This window comes from Cygnus olor, chromosome W, assembly GCF_009769625.2.
Source record: "Cygnus olor isolate bCygOlo1 chromosome W, bCygOlo1.pri.v2, whole genome shotgun sequence".
Lineage (NCBI taxonomy): Eukaryota > Metazoa > Chordata > Aves > Anseriformes > Anatidae > Cygnus > Cygnus olor.
Window position 1 is genome coordinate 4,167,470 of NC_049199.1, and position 27,341 is coordinate 4,194,810.

General features: G+C 38.9%; 1 protein-coding gene across 10 annotated transcripts in view; it reads right to left on the reverse strand.

The window, feature by feature from the left end:
* Positions 1–364: 364 nt before the first annotated feature.
* LOC121062454 (chromodomain-helicase-DNA-binding protein 1-like) overlaps positions 365–27,341 on the reverse strand; it is an 82,747-nt gene continuing 55,770 nt past the window's right edge. For 9 of the 10 annotated variants that reach the window (XM_040542449.1, XM_040542451.1, XM_040542450.1 and 6 more), the window contains 19 exons: positions 25,709–25,858; positions 24,904–25,052; positions 21,282–21,378; positions 21,092–21,187; positions 19,935–20,111; positions 19,590–19,750; positions 18,815–18,856; positions 16,112–16,242; positions 15,584–15,722; positions 14,691–14,841; positions 13,558–13,680; positions 13,069–13,203; positions 11,503–11,760; positions 10,920–11,060; positions 7,897–8,075; positions 6,827–6,923; positions 5,967–6,024; positions 2,991–3,201; positions 365–2,773 (listed from right to left, as the gene is read on the reverse strand). In XM_040542449.1, the coding sequence (XP_040398383.1) occupies positions 2,428–2,773; positions 2,991–3,201; positions 5,967–6,024; positions 6,827–6,923; positions 7,897–8,075; positions 10,920–11,060; positions 11,503–11,760; positions 13,069–13,203; positions 13,558–13,680; positions 14,691–14,841; positions 15,584–15,722; positions 16,112–16,242; positions 18,815–18,856; positions 19,590–19,750; positions 19,935–20,111; positions 21,092–21,187; positions 21,282–21,378; positions 24,904–25,052; positions 25,709–25,858 (2,841 nt within the window). In that variant the 3' untranslated portion in view covers positions 365–2,427. Of the gene's footprint in view, positions 2,774–2,990; positions 3,202–5,966; positions 6,025–6,826; positions 6,924–7,896; positions 8,076–10,919; positions 11,061–11,502; positions 11,761–11,925; positions 12,029–13,068; positions 13,204–13,557; positions 13,681–14,690; positions 14,842–15,583; positions 15,723–16,111; positions 16,243–18,814; positions 18,857–19,589; positions 19,751–19,934; positions 20,112–21,091; positions 21,188–21,281; positions 21,379–24,903; positions 25,053–25,708; positions 25,859–27,341 lie in introns of those variants that run through there. The other variant, XR_005815563.1, reaches the window with a different exon arrangement.

The window sequence follows — 27,341 nt, forward strand, 5'->3', positions numbered from 1 at the left end:
TGCTTAACATACTCCCCACTGCTATGCCTCTGTTATGCCTGCAGAATCACTTTTGAATATGCAAGGTTAGTGGAATTTTACACTGCAAAAACACCTTCTATTGCAGAAACACAACTTTGTTTCTCACACTATCACTACATGCCCTGACAAAGAGGCCCTCCCCCTCTTTCCTGTAAGCCCCCTTAAAGTACTGGAAGGCCACTATAATGTCTCCCAAGAGCCTTTTCTTCTGCAGGCTGAACAACTCCAGCTCCCTCAGCCTGTCTTCATAGCAGAGGTGTTCCAGCCCTTTGATCATCCTCGTGGCCCTCCTCTGGACTCATTCTAATAGGTACATATCCTTCTTATATTGGGGGCCCCAAAGCTGAACACAGTACTCACGAGAGCAGAGTAGAGAGGGAGAATCTCCTCCCTTGACCTGCTGGTCATGCTTCTTTTGATGCAACCAAGGATACGGCTGGCTTTCTTGGCTGCGAGTGCCCATTACCTGCTCTTGTCGAGCTTCTCATCAACCAGCACTCCCAAGTCCTTCTCCTCAGAGCTGCTCTCAATCCATTCTCCACCTAGTCTGTATTTGTGCTTGGATTGCCCTGAGCCAGGTGTAGGACCTTACGCATGACCTTCATGAGGTTTGCACAGGCCCACTTCTCAAGCCTGTCAAGGTCCCTCTGGATGGCATCCCTTCCCTCCAGCGTGTCGACCGCACCACACAGCTTGGTGTCATCAGCAAACTTGCTGAGGTTGCACTCAATCCCACCATCCACGTCACCGACAAATATGTTAAACAGCACTGGTCCCAATACCAAGCCCTGAGGGACACCACTCATCACTGTTCTCTACCTGGACATTGAGCCGTTGACTGCAACTTTTTGAGTGCGACGATCCAGCCAATTCCTTAGCCACTGAGTGATCCATCTATCAATTTAGAGACAAGGATATTGTGTGAGAAAGCGTTGCATGCTTTGCACAAGTCCAGGTAGATGACAGCAGTTGCTTTTCCCTTATCTACCAATAATCCCATCATAGAAGGGATTACCTGTAATCCCATCATAGAAGGCCACCAGATTTGTCGATTTGTTCCTGTAAACATAATTAATCAGAAAAAACACTCAACATGTTGTAAGACAAGAAAAACTGAAGCAACAGAGTAGCTCCAACCACATGCCAGTGTAGACATTTATCTTCCCTAATTATGTTGTGTACTAAAGTTTAGTACATAGTTTAATATTTTTATGGTTAAATATGAGAAATGTACACTGTAGAAAAATACCAGCTAAAAACAAGAGCCCACACACACTTTGTTTAAATTTAATTTGTCAGATAGATGTTATCTATGTACAATCAGTGTGCATTGTAACAATTCTATTAATAAAGTCATTCAAATCTTCTAAAATATTATCTGGCTGCATAGCACATTTGCCATTATTGCCCATTTTAAGAAGGAAAACAAATGGATGTACAATAAATTTTGGCTAATTTTGATTCTTAAGTGTTCAGATATTGAACACTCCTTTAAAACTAACGGACCGGAAAAAAAACTTTCCGGAACACAATTTAATTCAATATTTCTCATCATTTCATTACAACAAATCACGATATTGACAGTTTAATAGAAACAAACAAAAAAAAAAACATGTATCTGAATTATCAAATAAAAAAGGGGCACAAATGGAATAAAAATGTTCCCTTTCCCCATTTCTACATTCTGAACAGTGGTTTCATCAAGATATTTTATTAAAAAGAATTAGCACACTGACTTTTTTTTCATACTTGTGACAAGAAGGCCTGAGCTGGTGGGGAAAGGAACAAGAGAAAAAAAAAAGTTAATTAATTTGCAGTAATTTGCAGTGATTTATTTTTATTTATGTTGGTTTTTTTTTTGTAAAAAGGCATTATTACAACTGATCACAAACAGAAGAAATCCTGGCTATGTTACAGTTATAGATAAAGAATTTAAATATTCAAGCTTGTTATGAAAAGCGGCAAGGTGGTTGCAGTGTACAATGTAAACATACAGTTTTGGAAAGTGAGAATTCTTTACTAAGAAAACAAAGCAAACTCCTCATTCCTTCTTGAAACATGATCGTATGGCAGTGTTTAAAAATTAATTTATAAACAATTTAAACTGTGTTCAGCCTAAAAACAGTTTTATAAGATCCAGTCTTGATGGGATAGTGTTGAGGTCCCTGTAAAAAAAAAAAAAAAAAAGAGAGAGAGAAAAAGTGCCACAACATTTGCAGCACTGTGCAGCATAAACTTTAAATACAAAAATATTTTTCTTTTGTTGGGATAATAGACCTTGCATCCTGGGAAGAAGTAACAATGCTGCTACTGATAGAATATCCAGTCTTTCAAGTCACATAAGGCAATTACTGTGTTAGCTTACTGTATATGGCTAAAAGAAGGTCCAGAAAATGTCAGTCTTTGTTATGTTTTTCGGCTACTCCATGTATGTTCAGGTGTATTTTTGTGATCTGATGAGCGTTCAAATGGAGATCTTGAACCATAAGGAGACCTCTGATCTAATGGTGACCTTGAGCCACTACCAGAAGCTCTGTGGTCCATTTGCCAGTCTGAGTGGTACCTATAATCTCTGGAAGATTTATGATGGCTGTACTCTGAAATTGAACAGTGATCTGAATGCATCCTGTGGTCTGAATGGGAACGGTGATCTGAATGAGGCCTACTATCTTTTAAACTTCCTTCCAGGTTTGACCTGTGATCTCTGCTCCTGTGGTCATCCAGCTTCCTATGTTTACTATCACTATAGTATCTGAAACAAACAAACAAACAAAACACCCTTATATTAGTATTACTGAACACACAGTAAGAACTACAATTATGTCAATTCAACAGAAGTGCATTAGAGAAATTTCTTTGCAATTCTGTATTAATCAAAAACAAAACAAAAAAAAACCACTGTTGCTTACTACAAGCAAGCTACAGGAAGGGAATTCTTAAGAGACTTTACAATTGCTGAAGCAACTTACCTGCTGTCTTGTTTGTAGTGATCCCACTCTCTATGATCTTTTCCATTGCTGAAGGCTGAATAGGGCCTTTTCCTAGAGTCAGTTTTCTTACAAGCATCTCCCTGATGCCTGTCCTTATGATGATCACGGTATTGTGACAAATGTCTATCAGAAGAATAACTGTCCCTGCTACTGTCATCATGGTTTGTATTCTCTTTCATTAATTCGACATCTGTTTAATAAAGTAGACAAAGGTTATAAGCCTTAAAGGCTAAAGCCCAGCACAAGCTCAACCTGGCCACTATGGTTAAGGATAACAAAAAATGTTATTACAAATACATTAACAATAAGAGGAGAATCTCCATCCTTTACTGGATGCAGGGGAAAACATGACTACAAAGGATAAGGAAAAGGCTGAGCTTCTTTACATCTGTCTTTACTAGTCTGACCACTTATCCCCAGGGTACTCAGCCTCCCAACCTGGAAGTCTGGGACAGGGAGCAGAAGAAACCCCCCACAACTCAGGTGAAAACAGTTAGAGACCTGCTGCTCCACCTGGACTGTCACAAGTCCATGGGGCCAGATGGGATCCACCTGAGGGTGCTGAGGGAGCTGGCGGATATGATTGCTGGGCTGCTTTCCATCATCTATCAGGAGTTGTGGTCATCCAGAGAGGTCCCAGATGACTGGACACTTGCTAATGTGACACACATCTATAAGAATGGTCCATAAGGAGGACCCAGGGAACTACAGGCCTGTCAGCCTGACCTCAGTGCCAGGAAAGGTGATGGAGCAGGTCATCTTGAATGCAATCACACAGCATATGTGGGACAACCAGGGGATCAGGCCCAGTCAGCATGGGTTCATGAAAGGCAAGTCCTGCCTGACCAACCTCATCTCCTTCTATGACCAGGTGACCCACCTGGTGGATGAGGGAAAGGCTGTTGATGTAGTCTACCTAGACTTTAGCAAAGCCTTTGACACAGTCTCCCGCAGTATTCTCCTGGAGAAGCTGGAGGTCCATGGCTTGGACAGGTACACTTTTTGCTGGGTTAAAAACTGGCTGGACGGCCAGGCCCAGAGAGTAGTGGTGAATGGAGTGAAATCCAGCTGGCGACCAGTCACGAGTGGTGTTCCCCTGGGGTCGGTGTTGGGGCCCATCCTCTTGAATATCTTTATTGATGATTTGGATATGGGAATTGAGTGCACCCTCAGGAAGTTTGCAGATGACACCAAGTTGGGGGGGAAGTGTCGATCTGCCGGAGGGTAGGAAGGCCCTGCAGAGGGACCTGGACAGGTTGGATCGAAGGGCAGAGGCCAATGGGATGAGGTTCAACATGGCTAAGTGCCGGGTCCTGCACTTTCGCCACAACAACCCCATGCAGTGCTACAGGCTTGGGGCAGAGTGGCTGGAAAGCTGTGCAGAGGAAAAGGATCTGGGGGTGTTGGTCGATGCTCGCCTGAACATGAGCCAGCAGTGTGCCCAGGTGGCCAAGAAGGCCAACAGCATTTTGGCTAGTATCAGGAATAGTGTAGCCAGCAGGACCAGGGAGGGGATCATCCCCCTGTACTCAGCTCTGGTGAGTCCGCACCTTGAGTACTGTGTTCAGTTTTGGGCCCCTCACTTCAAGAAAGACATCGAGGCCCTGGAGCATGTCCAGAGAAGGGCTTTGAAGCTGGTGAAGGGCCTGGAACACAAGTCCTATGATGAGTGGCTGAGGGAACTGGGGTTGTTTGGTCTGGAGAAGAGGAGGCTCAGGGGAGACCTTATTGCTCTCTACAAGTACCTGAAAGGAAGTTGTGGGGAGCTGGGGGTCGGCCTCTTCTTCCAGATAACTAGCGATAGGATTAGAGGGAATGGCCTCAAGTTGCACCAGGGAAGTTTCAGGTTGGAAATTAGGAGACATTTCTTCTCAGAAAGTGTAGTCAGGCATTGGAACGGGTTGCCCAGGGAGGTGGTGGAGTCACCGTCCCTGGGGGTGTTTAAGGAAGGGTTGGACGTGGTGCTTAGGGACATGGTCTACTGGGTGATAGTGGTGGTAGGGTGATGGTTGGACCAGATGATCTTGGAGGTCTTTTCCAACCTTAATGATTCTATGATTCTATAAGGAAGTCTTATACACTGTACATTTTTTCTTCACCTAATTCAAACAGCACTTCTGTCAGATTTAAAGCAATATGAAAATGACATTATCATTTGACAGAAACAAGATCTAAACAGTTTAAAGACAAATGCACTAATGTGAGTGAACTGAGAGAGACCTCAGAAGTAAATAGAAGGCACGCAAGCTAGGAATATGTAAGGCTGAGAAGCTAAGCTTTTCAGCCTTATAAACTGAATGGAGAGGATGAGTGTGGTCCAAATGAGAGGTGAGTATAGACCATATGCCTTCAACAGTGCACTTTTAGACAGAATGGTTGGAAGTTCCTCTCTAAGGAGAGATAGCCGAAGCATGAACATCAGTTTTAAAGGTACAACTTATTAATGAAAGATTTTTAATGGTATTCCTAAAACACATTATGCTCATTTTAAACCAATGATAACATACTCAAGGTTTTACATTACATGATATAAAAATAAGTATTAAAAGAAGGTAAGTGTGGGAGCACAGAAAAACTGATTTTGCCAACAATAAAAGACATCCCATATTTCCTGAAGCCATGGTGACATTACAACTGCTACAAATATGCACAGAGCCTCCAAGAAGTTTACAAGTTTTGAGTAGGCCTCTCTCCCTTGCCAAAATTAAATACAAATATTTGCTTTTTATTTATTTTAAAAGAACGGCCAAATAACTTGCTACTAAAATCAGTAAGTACCAGGTTCAGTCTCTGCTCAGTTGAATTTCATCAGCAAACTAGTGAAGTTATGCCAAGTCAGCCTATCCCTATTATATCCAGCAATATGGGAGTTCTAGGAGACATTTTTAAAACTTATTTCATTTTACATCCCATATTTAAGGTACATAGCACAAGAATATACTTAAGATTTCTTACCTGGATTTCTAATTACTTGTGTATTCACATTGCTGCTAATGTTCTGATCATTATGTTGCTGAAAGAGACAAGTACAGAAACTGTAATTGATAAATCCCAAAGTTGCATCTGAATTCTTCAGAAAATATCCTAACAAAATAGACTAGTTTACAATTAACAGAAAAATACACTTCAAGTTAATCATCTTGTTATTGTTCCTTTGTTGTGGTTTAACCCAGCCAGCAGTTAAGCACCACACAGCCATTCGCTCAACCTCCCCCCGCAGTGGGATGGGGGAGAGAATCGGAAAAAAGTAAAAGCTTGTGGGTTGAAATAAAGACAGTTTATTAGGACAGAAAAGAAAGGAAAATAATAATAATGATGATAATAGTATTACTACTACTAATGTGTACAAAATAAGAGATGTACAATGCAGTTGCTCACCACCCACGGACCAGTGCCCAGCCAGACCCTGAGCAGCAGTTCCCCCCCACCCTGGTCAGCCACCCCATATTAATTGTTCAGCATGACATCATATGGTATGGAATATCCCTTTGGCCAGTTTGGGTCAGCTGTCCTGGGTCTGTCCCCTCCCAGCTCCTGTTGCACCCCCAGCTTCCTCGCTGGCAGGACAGAGCGAGAAGCTGAAAAGTCCTTGGCTTGGTGTAAGCACTGCTCTGCAACAATTAAAACATCAGTGTGTTATCAACATTATTCTCATCCTAAATCCCAAACACAGCACCCTGCCAGCTACTAGGAGGAAAATTAACTCTATCCTAGCTGAAATCAGGACATCCTGATAATCTATTAAATTGATAATCTAAAAAAAAGTTATAATAATTAGAATACATATTTGTATAGAGAGAGTTTTAAAGTATTACCTGAGATTCTTGGCGTTTTTTGATTGCATGTTTATACAGCTTGTGCAGCTTTCTGGCATCAAATTCTGTAAACTTGGAGACAAAAATCCACAAGTTTCTGAGGAGAAAGAAAGAGAGGTTATAATTCTTCCATATATTAGTTTTTCTTGTACCATACAAGAGAACATGGACTTATATTATTTCAACAGTACTTCAGTAAACTGAAATAATTGTGAAGTCCATTACAGAGAATATTACCTAGCTGCACAGCAAACATTACTTAGTTGTATTTCAAACATTTGAAAAATGAATTCCTTTAATAATTTATCATTTTGTAATATTTATCACAACAACTTCAAAATGCAGTGTGCATGAAAAGTAGTATTAATGACAATTCTGTTAACAGAATGATTTGTGCAATTGCCTAAAAATTGCCTAATTTTCTATTTCTTGTGAAAGCCTTCTGAAATATGTCAGAAAACCTGAGTATTTACTACCCAGTAATGATTCTTCCAAACTTGAAATCTCTTATAGAGTAAGACATTTGACCTACATGCCTTATTTCCTACAAATATCAAACAGGATTTTTTCTGAGTACACCTCTGAGTACATTTCAATAAATGTTTTTAGAAAGTCATAGTTTATGTTATTACATTTTAAACTATATATATTTTTAAAAAGAAATGATTCTGCAGTTCAAAATCATTAAAACTTCAACACACAAATTTAATAAAGTCCTATTTTTAGCATGAATATAAAACCCTCAAAGTTGAAAAAAAGGTTTTTTTAATGATAAGAACTCTTTTATCTAAGCATTAAATACACTCTAAATACAGTTATTTTGTTTGATTTTTGTTTGAAGAAATAAGATGACTCCACTACTGGACAAAATGCATTGCTATGCAAGTATGAAACTGTGAATCCATTAAAAGCTGGGGCCATTTACATTCATCTTTTTTATAAGTATTTATTTAAAACAGCAAAAAAATACAAGAAAGAAATAAATGAGAAATAATTAAAAAAATATTCGGCTTAATAGAAGCTATTATGGATTTTCCTTTTTCCAAGAAAAATCATGTAGAATAACTTACTTTCTCCATTGTTTAATTTGTTCAGGATTTGGGTACTCCTTTAGACATTCAGTAATATGGTCCCCAATTTTGATTAGGCACTGTCTAGTATGTTCTAGCTGTTCCCTTTCAGAAAGGCCTTTCTCTGGTCGATCCAGTTGTTTCAATGCTGCTTTGACAGGCCTCATTCTTTCTTTGCACTGTAAAATGGAAAAAAAGAAATACATTAATTCAAATGGGAAAAAAAATCTACATGACCCACCCTTACTGTGCTATTTATACAGGCAAAGACAGTACTGATCTAAGCCAAATGAAAAAGACTTCACTCACAGCTCATTACATTTAGTTTTACAAGAGGTTTAATTTGGAAAAAGAAGTATTTGAAACCAAGTAGAAAATTTATTCCTATATGAAAGCATTAGATTATATGCAACACAGATATTAAATAAAACACTAATTTAATATAAAAAAAATCAGAGGGAAAAGAATTATTATAACGCAGTTTTAAAATCATGGGTTTAACAGCACGAGTATATAGGACGACTTATTTTACTTTTTAGGACCTTGAAAGCTATACAAACTCAGTGTCAAGATTCAGTATATTTCAAGTAGATACTTTCTGCAACAATTAAACTTGGCATTCAGCAGAAGATCAACATTCCTTCTCTGAGCAGTTTATAAGCCCGAGTTCTATGCAGATATTAAGAGAAACTAACCTATCTAGGATAAAGCTACTTTAGGTATGCCTAAATTAGCAACAGTGTACAACACAGATGTACCCATATATACATTTAATATGTGTGTTCCTGAATTTTCACACTAATTCAAATGTATTGATAATAGATGGAGATAAACCAGTAAGCATGTTTTAAATTAAAGACACTTGTTTGGAAATACCATCCAATCACAACAGCAAAGTAGACAGATGAAATGCATATTCTACCTGTCACGTGGCAGAGAAGTCAAATGAGTTGGCTTCAACAACCCTCATCGGTATATTTCCATTTGAAAAGGTAAACATACTAATTAGACTGCATCTGACTATGGCTTAATGATGAATATACATTCCAGAAGAGAGGGCCTGTCCAAAAATGTTCTATACACAAACACAAATTAGAATTGCTCCCACTATGGAAAAGAGGCAAGTCTGTATATCATAGAAACATACATTCAAAGAATGGGTTGGGTTGGAAGGGACCTTAAAGATCATCTAGTTCCAACCCCCTGCCATGGGCAGGGACACCTTCCACTAGACCAGGTTAATCAAAGCCCCATCCAACCTGTCCTTAAACACTTCCAGGGATGGGGCATCCACAACTTCTCTGGGAAACCCGTTCCAGTGCTTCACCACGCTCACAGTAAAGAATTTCTTCCTAATATCTAATCTAAATCTACCCTCTTTTATTTTAAAGCCATTACTCCTTGCCCTATCTCTACACTCCCTGATAAAGAGTCCCTCTCCAGCTTTCCTGTAGGCCCCCTTTAGGTATTGTAATGTTGTTATAAGGTTTCCCTGGAGCCTTCTCTTCTCCAGGATGAACAACCCCAGCTCTCTCAGCCTGTCTTCATAGGAGAGGTGCTCCAGCCCCTTGATCATCTTCGTGGCCCTCTTCTGGACTCATTCTAATACTTCCGTGTCCTTCTTGTGCTGAGGGCCCCAGAGCTGAACACAGTACTCCTTCCTCACTGCCCTCAGGATCCTAAACTGCACCATTTCATGGTCACTGCAGCCAAGGCTGTCCTTGAATTTCACATTCCCCACCAGCCCCTCCTTGTTGGTGAGAATGAGATCCAGCATAGCACCTCTCCTTGTTGGCTCCTCTATCACTTAGAGAAGGAAGTTATCATCAATGCATTCCAGGAACCTCCTGGATCCCGAATCAAAACTGAGGGCTTTTGAAGAACATCTCCGCTCCCCTATCGACATCAAGGGATAATTCAGAAATCAGTGAAGCTGTTGTTCCATTGCCAGTTCATGCCATTAATTTATTAAACAGCTACATTATATATTGCACTAACCACAGCTTAAAGCAACCTTTTAAAGACAGTTTACAGAATGCATTGCTTAAGTTAATGTAGAGATGATCAGAGAAGCATAACTATACATGGGAATCAAGTGATTTTCAGTCACCTAGCCACATATAAGATATCCTGGAAATCATGGACAATTTGCTTATAATGTTTAGATTAAAAAACAACAACAACAAAACAAACAAAAATCAATCCCCCAAACCCACATACTGGTCAGTTACCATACTGATGAGAAAACAAGATAATTTGCCTCTCACAGTTAACATTACAGTAGATCCAGTAGACCCATCTGGCAGTAGCAGACAACTGTTGAAAACTGAATGATAGAAGTTCCACAGCAGAAAATTAGCTGCTCAGAATAACTCCTTGGCACCTTTCCAAAGGTCCCAATCAACCTATAAAATTGTACAGATTGAGTTTACCTAACTTTTTTTCTTCCAATATTGATCCTGTTGTGGTCAAAAGTAGTGATTTAATTGTTTTTATTTTATTTTATTTTATTTTAATTTTGTATCAGAGAGATCACTGGCAAGATATTTCTAAGGACTTTTGGATTTGTTCCTTCCTGTGTCTAACATGGGAAGTCTGTAATACTTCAAGATCAACTTTGAAACTTAATTTTTCTCATTCGCTTACAAAGAACAAAGGGGTATTTGATAAGGTCAGTCCAGTGGCTACAACAACTGTGTTAAAACTCATTTGTTTCTGTCCTTTAAGAAGGACACGAGTTATTCTTGATTATGGATCTTCATAGTCTGTATTTTATAACTATTCAGTGCACAGACCAATGGACAAATATTCTTCACTATACCACATAAATACAATAAAACAAAACTGCTGGCCCGAAAACAAAACTGATTTTAGTATCGTATAGATAATCCTTCATTGTTCTGAGATTTTACTGACAATAGATATCTTTGTTATAATGCCTAATTAGCAGAATCAAGAACATCCAAAATTGTGTTCATTTAGAATATCAAGTGTAAACACTAAGTTATCAACAAGGGACTTACCACACTGAATGTCTTCTGATCCAGTTCTTCAGATTCTTCAGATATAGGAACTGGTTCACTAGTTGCAGTAATATGAACTGGAATATCCAACAATGGAACTTTTTTATTTTTTTCTTTATTTTCAGATTTGATTTCATTTACCTAAGAATAAATATGAAAATGTATCTGATCAGCAAACCTTATTTTTGGACTGGAATTATACTGTAATTAGGCAATCACCATAATTACTGCATTCTCTTCAGTAATAGCAAGAAAAATATATTCTGACATTCAATTATGGTACATTTTATTTTCTCTCTCTGAGGGATGGAGAATGAGAATGGAAAAGTTTGGAAATGGAAAGAGTTTCTTATATTACTTGCATTCACGGTCCCATTAAGCTATGCATCTTTAAAGGGGCAATTTCCCATTTCATTTGCCTGTCTTTGTAGTTGTAAGTGGTAAAAATAAAACTTCAAATGACGCAAAAGATTTCAATGTAATGACAACTGTAAAGTGATCCAAAATACCTTTTCAACTCAAAATCATTCACAAAAGCTGGTGGCCTTTTCTAGTGCTATATAAGAAAAGTAAACCTAGTTACCTTCTCTTCCTTTACTTCTTTTTCTTTCTGTGTGGATTCCTTTACTTTGTTTTCTCTCTTTTCTTTAATATATTTAAATTCTTTCTTATCCTCCTTTTCTTTTTTCTCCCTTTTCAAATCCCTCTTAATTTCCTTTTCTTTTGTCTCTCTTTTTTCTTCAGCTTCCTTTTTTATACCAATATCTGGCTCATGCTTTTCTTCATTTTCTTTTTCTGCTTTTACTTTTTTATGCGGATGTTTCACTGAAACAATCTCATCCTGCAATACACAAGCATATATATCATATCAAACTGAGTTCTTAGCTATACAAGTTTTGTAACCATCAAATAAAAATTTACTTTTTAGTGTGTGTGTGATTTCTTAGGTTTATTACCTATCAACTAGAGCTGGATACAGTTGCAAAGAAAAATGAGGACTACTCACTCATTTCCTTGATGCGACACAAAACAAGTATTGATTAGGCAGTGGTAATGGGGGGTGAGAGATTAAGCCCATTTAACTTTCATATCCCCAAAGAAATCTGCCCCTGTAAAAGGTAGTTAAGCTTTAAAGAGCTAAAATCAATAAGGAAGTAGGCATCAGAAAACAGCTGATTTTTGAGGGCACTCAAGTGATGGTGAGGATAAAAGACCTCTGTTTTGTTTAGCTTTCTTCTAGTAACTTTTTTACTGACCACAAATTAAACATTCACAGTCACAGGAAAAGGGAATGGAGTTCCAACTTCCTCTTTTCCAGAGGTGTTCTGAAGAATCTGGCATTCTTTTATCTACCTTCAAAGTCACAAAATTAGGTGAGCAACATGGCCAGCCCCTAGACTTCATCATCTCTAGGGAACCTGCTTTGGCAGGGGGGTTGGACACGATGATCTCTTGAGGTCCCTTCCAACCCCTACAATTCTGTGATTCTGTGATCTGTTTTGTCCCCCGTCCCCCCAGTGATTTCTGCTGTGTGATAAATTTAAATAAGTGACCCAACAAAAACAGAGGCCTAAAGGAATTCATTGGAAGTAATAAAAATATAAGAAAGTTAAGTAGTCTATTAGAATAATGAAACCCTTGACATATACAGGAACATTCACTTGTATGTATCAAAACATCATTTATTCATGCTGTGCTTTCTAATCAAGCTTGATTTTTTTTCCTGAGCCCGAAAAAAGTCGCTACCTGAAGAATCATTATCAGTAGTAATAATGGATTAGTCAGAAACATTGGAGTATTTATGATGATTGAGTTTTCATGTTACATTAAAATTACATTTCTAGCAGATACAATGCTCAAGTGTTTAAAGAGCATTGAAATTGCATGATGTCACTTATAATTGGGCTACAACATTCTTTTAGGACATAATAATTTGGACAACTAATCATAAATGCCTCAGCTACAGGCTTATCATTAAATTAAAATAGATACAGTCTTCCATGTGATTATATTGATGCAATGTTATCTGCCACAGAAGGAGAATGCCACTCAAGTGTTTCAATTTTATTAAGTCAAACAGCAGATCAAATTGAAAGTGTTGCTAATAAACAACTGAATAACCCATCTTTACCATATAAAAGATGTTTACCTCATTATCTTCATTATCTTCATCAGATTTTTCTGAGGGTGCTGACAAGGAGTCACTTTTTATTTCTTCTTTTATTTTTGCAGCCTTTGTTGCTTTACTCTTCTTACTTCTTGTTTTCCTCCTCTTTGAATTGCCCTGAATGCAAATCAGTACCTTTATTATGTGAACTGACAAGTATCTGCACCATAGTTGCAGAAAAAAATTGTTTTTATGTTAAATAAAACATTAATTTTATTTGTTAACACTAACGACTAACACTGTTCGCAGGACTGGAGACTGAACCTAGTGCAACAGTAGATTATATATACAAATAAGAAACAATAAAACAATATTAAACTTGCAATTCATTCCTCAAGTTAGTCTCATATAATGTGATTAGCAATATGGAGAAAATTGCACAAAGAGTAGAACTAAGGAAAAAGAAGGATCTATTGATATGCCCATAAGCATAATATGTTATCTCGCTACTGAATGTCAAGCTTTACTTACTGCACCAGCAAGTCTCTGTGCTTCCTTTCTTGCAAGGTCTTTATTCAGTAATTTAATGAGGTAGTCTGCACGGGTCTGTAACTGCTTGGCCTGGGGTTTCTTGTCTGGATCATCAGGTAAAATCTGAAGAGAGCAATGGTAGTATCAACTATAAGTACACATTATCAAATTTGGAAGCTGCATTAAAAAAAAAGGTAGAAAACCAATTCACTCCAACTATACCTGGCAAGCATAACAGCACACTTGAAGGAATGTATAATTTCTTGAATGTTATATATTTTCCGCAAACACACAAGTAATGTAGAGTCTTGGAAATGGCCTCACAAAATTTACAGTAAACTCAAAAAACTAGCCTCAAATTTCTGTTTCCAATTTCATAGTTTATCTAAGAAATTCAGAGCTCCTGTACCACTGTCATCCACAGATCTAGTTCTGACTTGTGCTTCTTCTAAATGCAGAACTCATTACCACAGAATATTTCAGAAGTCAAAAATATAAATGAGTGATTTCATAAAACAGGCAAAATTATGGAAGGCAGGGGTAGGATATCATTAAACAGATTTGGATACAATCCTGACCTCTCAAATCCCAAAGCTACAGGTTGTTGACAATGTCACTGAGTTTGCTTCACTTCAGTCTTTCCCTAAATATCTGTTTCTCACTACTTCTAGGCAGACACTGCGCTACTACTTGTCTAATGAACACAGCTATTCTCATGTTGTGAATGAGAGGCAGTTTCAAGCAAAGAAACTGTGGATGGGAAAGAAAGGAGGGGTGAGAAAATCAAACCAAAACCCCAAAACAGCCTTCCCTCCAAAAGATCAAGAATAAAATTAACATAACTAGAGCATCTAAAATAGGGAAACAACAGATGGAAGAGAGAAAATTCAAGTGACAGAGATCCAAATACACAAAAATAACGTAACAGACTATAAGAAGGTATAATTCAAATGAATACACAAGATCTTGAATTCTAATAAATGTACAACAAGAATACAAAGGAGTACAACTGTCCTAACATCTGTGCAATTTCAGCGATCATAAAATAAGCTCTTTCAGTAACTGATCTTATTAGCATTATTACTTAAACATCAAAAAAAAAAGTCCTTCATGAAATTTCATAGATGACATACCTTCTGCGTCAAACTGAGATCAGGATCCATTTTTATCATTTCCCAGCTGCCATAACCATACTCATAGATACCTATTAACAGATTGGAATCATCTTCCTTACCCCAATCTGTATCAAAATGAGCTGCCTTGGTGTGGCATGGGATGACATATCTAGTAGAAAAAAAATTAGAAACATAAATAAGCCATCTTCTCAAACTTAGCAAGGGAGAAAGGAACATGCTAAGAGTAGAAACAAAGATGTTACACCACTAAAATGCTGGTATATTTAGGTAAGTAATCCAGATGACTATCATCAGATTTTCTTACAATTTCTACAAAATATTTATTGAAATCAGTACTGAAACAAGTTTTAAAGCAGATCTAGATTAAGATATAAAGAACAACAGATATCTATCTGTGGTCATGGACTGAGACAGAATTGGTTAACAATGAAGACAAGCTTAAAATATCACTCTTGTGTAACTGCTAACTGAATAAGCATAGTCTAGGGACTGTGATACAGAAGGTAGCAAGCTAAGAAGTTCAGAGGGATGAAACTATCACCAACAACTAGTATCTGTTCCCCTTTGACAGATATTGCTTTCCCTCAGGCAGAGGTGACACAAAGCAGCTCCTCAACAAGCCTAATTTCTACTCTGAAATACTTAAGAGTAACTGAACCCAGGCCCCAGTGAATACAGTTCAGAAGCCAAAGCAAATACTGACTACAAAGGAGAGGGAAGAAAGAATAAACAAAGAATGTGGATCAGATTATGCTGCCAGTTCTTACAGGGAATGAAGCAACACTGGTGTCCCAGCATGCTTACAGTCTGGATTGGTTAAATATATGCTTACAAGCCTTGAATAATTTTCTAGATTATTGTTTCCTTTAGGAGGAGAATAAAAAAAATACCTTTTCCTTTCTTCTGGATCTAAAGGAATGGATTTGTGCAATGGTGCCAACTCTTCTTCATGGGAGATGACTAGCTTTGCATTCACCTGCACTCCTGATATTCGGAATGTTGGGCCTTTAACTTTCCCAAGTCCACCTCCTTAAAATAAAGGACAAAACTATTAAAATATTCAGCCTTTAGGTGTATGTTATACACAAACGTAAAGAAAAAACAGATTGATGCTATAGCAGATGACATTCAATTAGAAAAACTTACTTTTTCTAATCAAACACTCTAAACTCCAGAATCTCAAGGTCTTCCAAATACTAGTAGATTAATAACAAATGTCATGATAAAGCAAAATCATGTTGCATTCCACTGTGACAAAATACACAGGGAATGGGGATTTTTTTTTTAATTCACCAAGCACACTAACATTTTTGTTTCTGTTTTCCCCCAAGAAAATAAATGTTATAATCAGATCTTAAGAATAGTTCATAACTCTTGACACTTTTTATTCCGCCTGCCAACTCCCAAATACAATTTACCTGATCTTTCTTGTCCAAAGGCATTGTCCCTTAAAGCCTTAATGCATCCATTATGTACAAGTTCTCCCAGACGTCTAAGGTCTGTTTCCGATTTATCAACTAGCTCAGCATCTCTAGCTATAGCATCTAACCTATAAAAAAAGAAGTATGGTTTTACAACTCTAAAACATCAGTAACTACACAATCAGAGAACCAAAGAATACCTGAGGTTGGAAGGGGCCCTCTGGAGGTCATCTGGTCCAAGCCCCCTGCTCAAGCAGGGACACCTAGAGCAGGTTGCCCAGGACCATGTCCAAACAGCTTTTGAAGATCTCCAAGGAGGGAGACTCCACAACCTCTCTGGGCAACCTGTTCCACTGCTCCATCACCCACACAGTAAAAAGAAAAAGAAAAAAGTGTTTCCTGATGTTGAGACGGATCCTCCTGTGTTTCCATTTGTGCCCACTGCCTCTTGTCCTGTCACTGGGCACCACTGAAAAGAGCCTGGATCCATCCTCTTTGCATCCTCCCTTCAGGTATTTATAGACATTGATGAGATACCCCTGGGCCTTCTCTTCTCCAGGCTAAACAGTCCCAGCTCTCTCAGCCTCTCCTCATAGGAGAGATGTTCCAGTCCCTTAATCATTTTTGTGGCCCCTTTGTTGGACTCTCTCCAGTAGATCCAGGTCTCTCTTGTACTGGGGAGCCCAGAGCTGGACACAGAACTCCAGGTGTGGCCTCACCAATGCTGAGTAGAGGGGAAGGATCACCTCCCTCCACCTGCTGGCAATACCTTGCCTAATGCAGCCCAGGATATCATTAGCCTTCTTTGCTGCAAGGACACATTGCTGGCTCATGCTCGACTTGGTGACCCCCAGGACCCCCATAGACTTTTCTGCAAGGTTGCTTTACAGCTGGGTGGCCCCCAGCATGTACCGGTGCCTGGGGTTGTTCCTTTCCAGGTGCAGGACTTTGTACTTCCCCTTGTTGAACTGCATGAGGTTCCTCTCTGCCCATTTCTCCAGTCCGTCCAGGTCCCTCTGGATGGCAGCAAGACCCTCTGGTGTATCCGCCACGCCCCTCTGTTTTGTGTCATCTGCAAACTTGCTGAGGGTACACTCTGCCCCATCATCCAGATCATTAATGAAAACGTTGAACAGGACTGAGTCCAGTACTGACCCCTGCAGTACACCCCTAGTTACTACTGGCCTCCAACTAGACTTTGTGCCGCTGACCACCACCCTCTGGGCCCAGCCATTCAGACAGTTTTCAAACCACCTCGCTGTTTGCCCATCCAGCAACGGCCACTTTAACAGCTTGTCTATGGGGATCTTATGGGAGACAGTGTCAAAGGCCTTACTGAAGTCCAGGTAGACTATATCCACTGCTTTCCCCTCATCCATTAGGCTGGTCATATCATTATAGAAGCTTATCAGGTTGGTCAAGCATGACTTCCCCTTGGTGGATCCATGCTGGCTCCTCCTGATGGTTTTCTTGTCCTTCATGTACCTGGAAATGGTTTCCAGGATTAGCTGCTCCATTACCTTCCCAGGCATCGAGGTGGGGCTGACTGGCCTGTAGTTCCCAGGGTCCTCCTTCTTGCCCTTTTTGAAGATAAGAGTGACATTTGCTTTCCTCTAGTCTTCAGGCACTTCTCCCAGTCACCATGATCAAGCAAAGATTATCAAGAGTGGCCTTGCGAGGACATCTGCCAGCTCCCTCAGTACTTGTGGGTACATCCCATCAGGGCCCATGAATTATGAATGTCCAGTTTGCTTAAGTATTCCTTGACCTGATCATCTCCCACCACGGGTCCATCTTCCTTCCTCCAGCCTTTCCCCCAGGTCTCTGGGACCTGGGATTCCTGAGGGCCAGTCTTGATGGTAAAGACCGAGGCAAAGAAGGCATTCAGTACCTCGGCCTTTTCCCTGTCCCGTGTAACCAGGTTCCCCATCTTGTTCAGCAATGGGCCCACATTTTCCCTAGCCTTCCTTTTGTCACTTATGTATTCATGAATGACTCCTTCAGACTTTGAAACTAGAGAAGTTATCAAATAAGCTAGCATTCACCCACACTTGCTATGCTGTGTGCATTTTTAATCCATGCACTTAAAAGTAGCTATAGAAAAGAATACAGAAAATATTATTTTAAAAAAAAGGAAATACTAAAGGTGTTTCAGATATTAGAGGACAACACAATAGGAACTATAAAGGACCCTAACTATACAGTTTCAATATATTTCTGTATATTCTTTTGAAAATAAAAGGAACTATTATATATTGTATGATCATATAGAATATAAGTATTGTTAAAGAAAATGAAGGTGGTAATTTTTTTGCAGAATATGGAGTAATACAGAAAGCTTAAAATAATAACTGACAATAAGAATGCAAAACTGGTAGTTACAGTGCATAAAACCATAGGCTTTTACCATACTATCAAACGAGAAAACTGAATGATCGTCACTAATGTGGATTAAACAAGATAATAGGTAAAGTGTAAAAAAAGAGGAAGTAGTCTTCCAAAATTGAAAGGTTTGTCTTTCTGGCTTTCTACATAAATACCACATATGAAGAAAGGAAATAATTTAATTTCATGTTATAATCAAGGCAAAAGGTTGGGTATACTATTTTCTCTTCAGCCTAAGGATTTTTGGTGTACTGATCTAATTTTAATGTAAACCAGATTCCAAATTGCTACACAAATATAATCAAATGAGTTTACCTTTCAAGTGGGCCACCAAATTTCTTGTAACTCTTGATAAATCTAGTAACAGAAAATAATTCTGCAGTTAAAAATGTATGCTTAACTACACCGGTTTCAAAATTTATTTGTAAAGTCTTAGTACAATGCTATATGGACAATGCAAAGAAAAGAACTAGAGAGACCAAGGCAGATTAGTATTTTAATTAACCCACATTTAAAGCCAGGGTTCTATTTGGTTTATTAACTGATGCAAATAAAATAGAAAATACAATTCATTTCAAAGGTTACTTTACTAGTTTTAGAAGTCAAATCATTCAGCAACACGATGTGTTTAAAACAAAAGTTTAAAAGTTTAAAGTTTAAAACAAAACTCTCTCAACATTTTGAAGGTATTTCCACAAAGATATACATATCCTTTCTTCAACTACAGTTTTTAGGTAAAATGATGGGAAGTTTACATTTTTTTTAAAAAAAAAAAAAAAGCTCACCCACTGTAACAACTGTTTTTGAAATCACTGCCTTCAGGGGATGCAGGAAGAATAACACATATTAAAAGACTGTAAACAATCAAGAATATTTTTCCAACCCAGTTTTATCCCTCACCTAAATGGGTTCAAAATCTGGATGTGATAGTTCTTTATCTCAGCACCACAAACTACAAAAAGTAAAGCTTTAAATGCCTAGAATAAAAAATTTCAACTAATGTAAAGATAGTTTTCCATATTTTCAAACTCAAAATGATAAAAAAAAAATGTTTTGTCCCATTAAGCACACATGTCCCCCCACATCTTACCGTCTAATCTCTGCATCACTAAATCCTTTAATATTTTCTCGAGGAATAGTTCGTGGTCGTCCACGTTTTTTTGGTCGTTTTCTTTCTGAGACAGAATCACTATCAGATCCAGAATATCTTCTGCTCCTACTGTGTCTCCCTTCATTTCCATTAAAGCTAATCTGGAATTTCAGAGTAAGTAGTTCAAAGCTATGTGACTAAAACATTTTATTCATTTGTTATCTAGCCCATCAAAAATATGGATGGGGGGGGGGGGGCACACGCAAAAACCATCCAACACAGAAGTACAAGCCAAAACAACATCAATGCACATATCAAAGAAAATTGGTGAAAACCCAGAGATACCTGTTTTGCACAGTTCCTCATCCTTGGGAGCATATATATTTCTTCAAGTTCTTTTTGTCTTTCCTCCTCTTCTATTCGTCGCCGCTGGACTTCTGGAATGATTTCTTCCCAACTTCTTAAATTTTGTTCTGGTTCCAATTCAATGTCATCTTCATCCATATTAGAAAAGTTAGCTACCTTATGTATTGGAACATAAGTATTTTCACAAAATGAGTACATGGTTTTATTTAAACAAGGAGTCAGCAACTAACGTTTTAAGAAAACTTAGTTCAGAATGGCATATTTTATTTATGTATACAAAATATATACATATAAAATAGTTCATGAATCACTGTCTTGAAAGTAATTTTATATGTGAAATGCACATGCTCCATGCAACACGGCTGAATATACAGATGAGAATATTTTTCTTCTTTTAAAAGTTGACTAATATAGAAACACTATGAAATACCTCCTTGATAGCTGTGAGATTGTTGTTTGATTTCCTTCAAAGCAGAGCTAACAGTATTTGAATGCTCAAGTTGATATAAAATTCTGCATTATTATGCAGAACTAACCAAACATTAATAAACTGTAGAAACCACAATATATTGCAAATGAATGATCAGCAGGAAGGTCATTTAGTACTCTGATCTAAAGAAATGTCCTTCCCCACTTTAAACAAAAAACAAACAAAATCACACACACAGAGACACAAGACACACCCACAATTTAGATCCACCATAATATTTTAAGTATTATCCAGTTAAATACATCTGGCATTCAAGTTTACATATTTGTTGAAAGGAATTTCTAAAGGTCATCAACTAAGAAATCCAAACTTCATTCTGTTTTCAGAAGTGCCATAGTTGCTTAACAGTGTAAAGCATTAAATGAAGAACAGCCCTCCCCAATATTACAATCATTAAATCAAAGACTAATGTATTTGTAAATGTCTTTCTTATTTTGTTAGCAGAATACATTATGCATTTTTAAATGTTTGCACTGCTGGTAACTATCCTGTATAGGTGAAAAGACTTTCTATGCGAAAGAGCTGACCTATTGTCAACAAATTGACAATTTCATAAGAATGAAGAAAAGTTACACAAAAGGAAATAAAAAGTAGCATTTATAAAGAAAATCATAATTATGGGAGGAGGGAGGGAACAGAGTAATACCTTGAACTGAGAAAGTAACTCATCTCCTACAGTTAATGGGCCTGGCTCATTTTCTCGAGTTTCAGCCCTCTTCAGGATTTCATCTATATCCATTTCCTGAAACAGAAGTTGTTTCTTTTTATAACAGAATAATTCATACATATTTTTTAGTTGTTATATCCATAAAGTGTAGATGCACTACTCCATTTACCTGAGGCTCCTCTTCTTCCCCTTCAGGTTCTTTAAAGAGTTCCTCAGCACCAAACTTCAAAATTGCTGATAACTCTTCCTTATTAAAAGGTGTTGAGCTGAAATACAGGAAATTTCGGAAAAGCATTTTATCTTTGAGAATTTTTTCAAATTACTATAACCATGAATTAATCAAGCTTCCTTCTGACTGTTAAATAAAAGCTCTATTTAATATGTAAACAAAAATGTAGAAAGACATTATACTTTGCAGTCTTTACTTATAAGGTTGTTATTTTATTATTATTATTATATTATATACTGTTGGGGTCAGAGGACTACCACCCATTCCTGCTCTACCATGTAGGGTCAAATAAGGCTGCAACCAGGAGACGCCGAAATATCAAAAAAGACTTCGTGTCCCTCAGAAAGATGTTGAAGGGATTAGGAGCACAAGTAGTGTTCTCCTGTATCCTCCCAGTTGGTGAATGGGACCCAAGGAGACAAACAGACCAAGTGAATGACTGGCTGCATGGCTGGTGCCATGCTCAAGGTTTTGGGTTCTACGATCTTGGATGTACTTCTGAGAGACCAGGCATGCTGACACTGGATGGGGCGTCCTTGACCAAGTGGGGCAAGAGTGTTCAGGGCAGTAAGCAGGTGGGATTTATTAGCAGGGCTTTAGACTAGATGAAGTGGGGGAAGGGGATGTACCTCTTAGTGACAGAAAAGAACTTGGGAACACCGACACTTTATGAAGCAACAGGGGAATACCCGTGAATTGTCCCAAAGGAATTAGGAAGGGCTCCTCTAAAAAGGTGATACAGCCAATAGCCCAGCTGAAGTGCCTCTACACCAATGCATGCATCGAGGGAAAAAAACAGGAGGAGCTGGAAACCATGGTCCAATTAGAAAACTCTGACATAACTGCTATCACGGAAACACAGTGGGATGAATCACACAACTGGAACACTGAAATTGAGGGCTAAAAGCTTTAGAGAAGATATAGACAAGGAAGAAAGGGTGGGGAAAAGGGTGGAAAGAAGGGGAAAAGAAAGGGTGGGGGTGTTGCCCTCTATGTTAAGAAATGGACAGTTGCACTCAACGGCATTATGTCCAAGTGGAGGCTAATGACGAGTGGTGTCCCTCAGGGGTCTTTCTTGGGACTGGTACTGTTTAATATCTTTATTAAAGACATAAACAGTGGGATCGAGTGCACCCTCAGCAAGTTTTCAGATGTGACATCAAGCTGAGTGGTGCAGTTGATAAAAGAGAAGGAAGGGATGCCATCCAAAAGGACCTGGACAAGCTTGAGAAGTGGGCCCCTGTGAATCCAATGAGGTTCAACAAGTCCAAGTGCAAGGTGCTGCACCTGGTCAGGGCAATCCCAGACAGGAGTACACACTGGCTGGAGAACTCATTGAGAGCAGTCCTACAGAGAAGGAATTGGGGGTTCTGGTGGATGAAAATCTTGACATGAGCCAGCAGTGCACACATGCAGCCCAGAAAGCCAACTGCATCCTGGGCTGCATCAACAGAGGAGTGGCCAGCAGGTCGAGGGAGGTGATTGTCCCCCTCTACTCTGCCCTCGTGAGGCCCCACTTGGAGTACTGCATCCAGGTCTGGGGCCCCCAGCACAAAAAAAAGATGTGGACCTATTAGCACGGGTCCAGAGGAGGGCCATGAAGATTATCAGAGGGCTGGAGCACCTCTCTTATGAAGAAAGGCTGAGAGCTGGGGATGTGAGGCCCATCTATAAGAATGGTTGTAAGGAGGAACCGGGGAACTACAGGCCTGTCAGCCTGATCTCGTTGCCAGGAAAGGTGATGGAGCAGGTCATCTTGAATGCAATCACACAGCATATGTGGGACAACCAGGGGATCAGGCCCAGTCAGCATGGGTTCATGAAAGGCAAGTCCTATCTGACCAACCTCATCTCCTTCTATGACCAGGTGACCCACCTGGTGGATGAGGGAAAGGCTGTTGATGTAGTCTACCTAGACTTTAGCAAAGCCTTTGACACAGTCTCCCGCAGTATTCTCCTGGAGAAGCTGGAGGTCCATGGCTTGGACAGGTACACTCTTTGCTGGGTTAAAAACTGGCTGGACGGCCAGGCCCAGAGAGTAGTGGTGAATGGAGTGAAATCCAGCTGGCGACCAGTCACGAGTGGTGTTCCCCTGGGGTCGGTGTTGGGGCCCATCCTCTTGAATATCTTTATTGATGATTTGGATATGGGAATTGAGTGCACCCTCAGGAAGTTTGCAGATGACACCAAGTTGGGGGGAAGTGTCGATCTGCCGGAGGGTAGGAAGGCCCTGCAGAGGGACCTGGACAGGTTGGATCGAAGGGCAGAGGCCAATGGGATGAGGTTCAACATGGCTAAGTGCCGGGTCCTGCACTTTCGCCACAACAACCCCATGCAGTGCTACAGGCTTGGGGCAGAGTGGCTGGAAAGCTGTGCAGAGGAAAAGGATCTGGGGGTGTTGGTCGATGCTCGCCTGAACATGAGCCAGCAGTGTGCCCAGGTGGCCAAGAAGGCCAACAGCATTTTGGCTAGTATCAGGAATAGTGTAGCCAGCAGGACCAGGGAGGGGATCATCCCCCTGTACTCAGCTCTGGTGAGTCCGCACCTTGAGTACTGTGTTCAGTTTTGGGCCCCTCACTTCAAGAAAGACATTGAGGCCCTGGAGCGTGTCCAGAGAAGGGCTTTGAAGCTGGTGAAGGGCCTGGAACACAAGTCCTATGATGAGTGGCTGAGGGAACTGGGGTTGTTTGGTCTGGAGAAGAGGAGGCTCAGGGGAGACCTTATTGCTCTCTACAAGTACCTGAAAGGAAGTTGCGGGGAGCTGGGGGTCGGCCTCTTCTTCCAGATAACTAGCAATAGGATTAGAGGGAATGGCCTCAAGTTGCACTAGGGAAGTTTCAGGTTGGAAATTAGGAGACATTTCTTCTCAGAAAGTGTAGTCAGGCATTGGAACGGGTTGCCCAGGGAGGTGGTGGAGTCACCGTCCCTGGGGGTGTTTAAGGAAGGGTTGGACGTGGTGCTTAGGGACATGGTCTACTGGGTGATAGTGGTGGTAGGGTGATGGCTGGACCAGATGATCTCGGAGGTCTCTTCCAACCTTAATAAATCTATGATTATATTTTCAGCCTGGAGAAGAGAAGGCTCCGGGGAGACCTCATTGTGGCCTTTCAGTACTTAAAGGGGGTTTATATAAGAAGATGGAGATTGACTTTTTATTCAGACAGATAATGATAGGATAAGGGGGAAGGGTTTTAATCTAAAAGAGAAGAGATTTAGATTAGGTGTTTTTAGGAGAAAATTCTTCACTTGGTGGATGGTGAGGCACTGGAACAGGTTGCCCAGAGAAGTAGTGGATGCCCCATGCCTGGAAGTGGTCAAGGCCAGGTTGGATGGAGCTTTGAGCAACCTCATCTAGTGGGTGGCATCCCTGCCCATGGCAGGGGAGTTGGAACGAGATGATCTTTAAGGTCCCTTCCAACCTAAGCCATTCTATGATTTTATGATATAACCCCTTACCATATATTTTTTGTCTTTTGTTAACCAAGTGAAGTGACTTGCACTTTTACTCAAATAGTCAAGTATACTTAACCCTAAATTGATATGTAAGAATATATAAATATACCTTGAAGGAGTAGAGCCTGTATGTAGTACTGTTTTCCCTGTAGTGTCCATTCTCTGAATCACTAAGTGATCTAACACCATCTTTTTCTTGGCTCTTTCAAGAATATCTTCTTCTACTGATCCTTTTGTGACTAGCCGATAAATATTAACCTATGTATATTATAAATAGGCTTTACTTACATGCTCACAAATTACACAGGAAAACAATATTCAGATAAGATTAACAACAACAACAACAAACACCTTGAACAACAACAATGTTAGTCTTTACTTCTAATCTTCTATCTCATTGAACTAGTATTTCTCATATGAAACCAGTCAATCGCATTACCATTGTCTCTACGTAAAGTTTTTAAAAAATAAAAGAAAAATTCTTAGACCTCTCCTCTTTAAACTTCAGTGATTAGGCACAAGCATGGCCATAAGGAACAGTGTCATATCTGATTATTACTTGAAGTCTTCTGCAAGAAAGAAACCCAAAGAGAACTACTAATTATTTAACATTAGGTAAAGGAGATGTGCCTTAAATATAACAGTTATTTTCTAGGATGACATGAAGCCAATGAACGTGAGACAAGTCCAGAACTCTTCTCTCTACTCATCCATATACTACAGTTACTATGCCATCTCTCCATATAGGGAGAGATTTATTTATTTATTTATTTATTTAAAAAGTCGAATGAGCATTATTAACATTTTTAGATATACCTGGCAAGTACTAGTTATTCTCAAAATACACAGACTGCTTATGGCTACTGTGTGAAACCCTCCTTCAGGTTTGAAGCTTAGAAGACAAATATGCATACCTGTTTTTTCTGTCCAATCCTATGAGCTCTAGCCTGCGCTTGCAGATCATTTTGTGGATTCCAGTCAGAATCAAATATAACTACAGTGTCAGCAGATGCCAAGTTTATACCTAATCCTCCAGCCCTGGTAGACAGCAAAAAGCAGAAATCCTGAAATTATAAAATAAGAAATAGCTTTATATATGTATTAGTTATAATAATGCTTTGTGGAGCAGACTATCAACTCATACACTATCAAATAGCTCTTCCATAGGTGAGGCTTCTTTAAGTATGAAGCTTAAATATAAATATAAATATATATATATATATATATATTTAAAGAAAACTAAGTAGCCATGGCATAAGAGGGAAGATCCTTGAGCATATAAGTAACTGGTTAAGAGAGAGGAAACGAGTTCTGTCAGGGTCAGTGCTCTTCAACACACTCAGAAACAATATGAAAATGGTATGATCGAAGTTTTCAGATGATATGGAATTATTCAAGGACAACTATGAAGGACTGCAGAAGGATCTTATGAGACAGGCAATAAAAAAAAAAGCATATGAAATTCAAGATAAAGAGAAATAGGAAACAATTTTGAATATTAAATACAGTGACAAGTAATAGCAAACCATTAATGCACAGGAATGAGTCCTTGGAGTTGTCATAGATATTGAGACCTTCACTCAGTAATAGCCAAGAAAATTGATTAGGTAAAATGAAGTTTTATGGATTATTAGGAAAGAAATAGAGAATAAAACAGGAAACAATTCTGTTGCTGCACAAGTCTATAATTTACCTCCTTTTCTGAATACCGTGTGAAGTTTGAATCCCCCTTCATCTTAAAAAACCATACAGTACAACTACAAGAATTCCAGAAAAAGGCAATGATGTTTATACTAGAAATTTACATACAGAAGTTAGTTCTGTTTTAACAAATATCTGAAGTTTATGTTATGAAATTAAGTCCTTCCCCCTCAACCATAACATAAATATAAGCCCAATAGCAACTGACAAATGCTATGCTTCTATTGCTGAAAAAACCCTGCCAGTGTTGAACAGAAAACCTAAGATTATCAAAGGTATGGAATGGCTTCCATAGTAGGAATGCTAAATAAACTAGGAATCTTATAGTGGTACACCATGGCTATAAATCAGTTCTTCAGTTTCTTCCAGGGCAAGGAAATAAAAAATAGAATATGAAGATAACAGAAGCCAGAATTAAAAAATATTTAAAACAATTTTTCTTCATGCAAGGATATACACAACTCAGTTCTACCCATTCCCTAAGTACTTGTTCAATGTCAAAGGTTTATGCAAAAGTTCAGTGCTCCTGTCAAAACTGAAGGACTAAGTCCTACAAAAAAAAACAAAACAGGTTAAATTCTTCAGTGTTTATACAGTATTGAAAATTACTTTGATAAAAAGCACTGTCAAAAATCTAAAAAGGTAACTATGCAGTTATATTAGTTAAACATCATTTTCATAAATTCTGTTTCCTATTTAACCTCTTCTCAGAAAAAATGAGTTGTAAATCTTGTAATATATAGGTTACCAATAACAAAATTTCAACATGATACATCCCTCACTTTTTTCTGTCTTCATTTTTTTTGGTAATATTTGTTATATTTCTTGGGAAAAAAATAAAGCTGT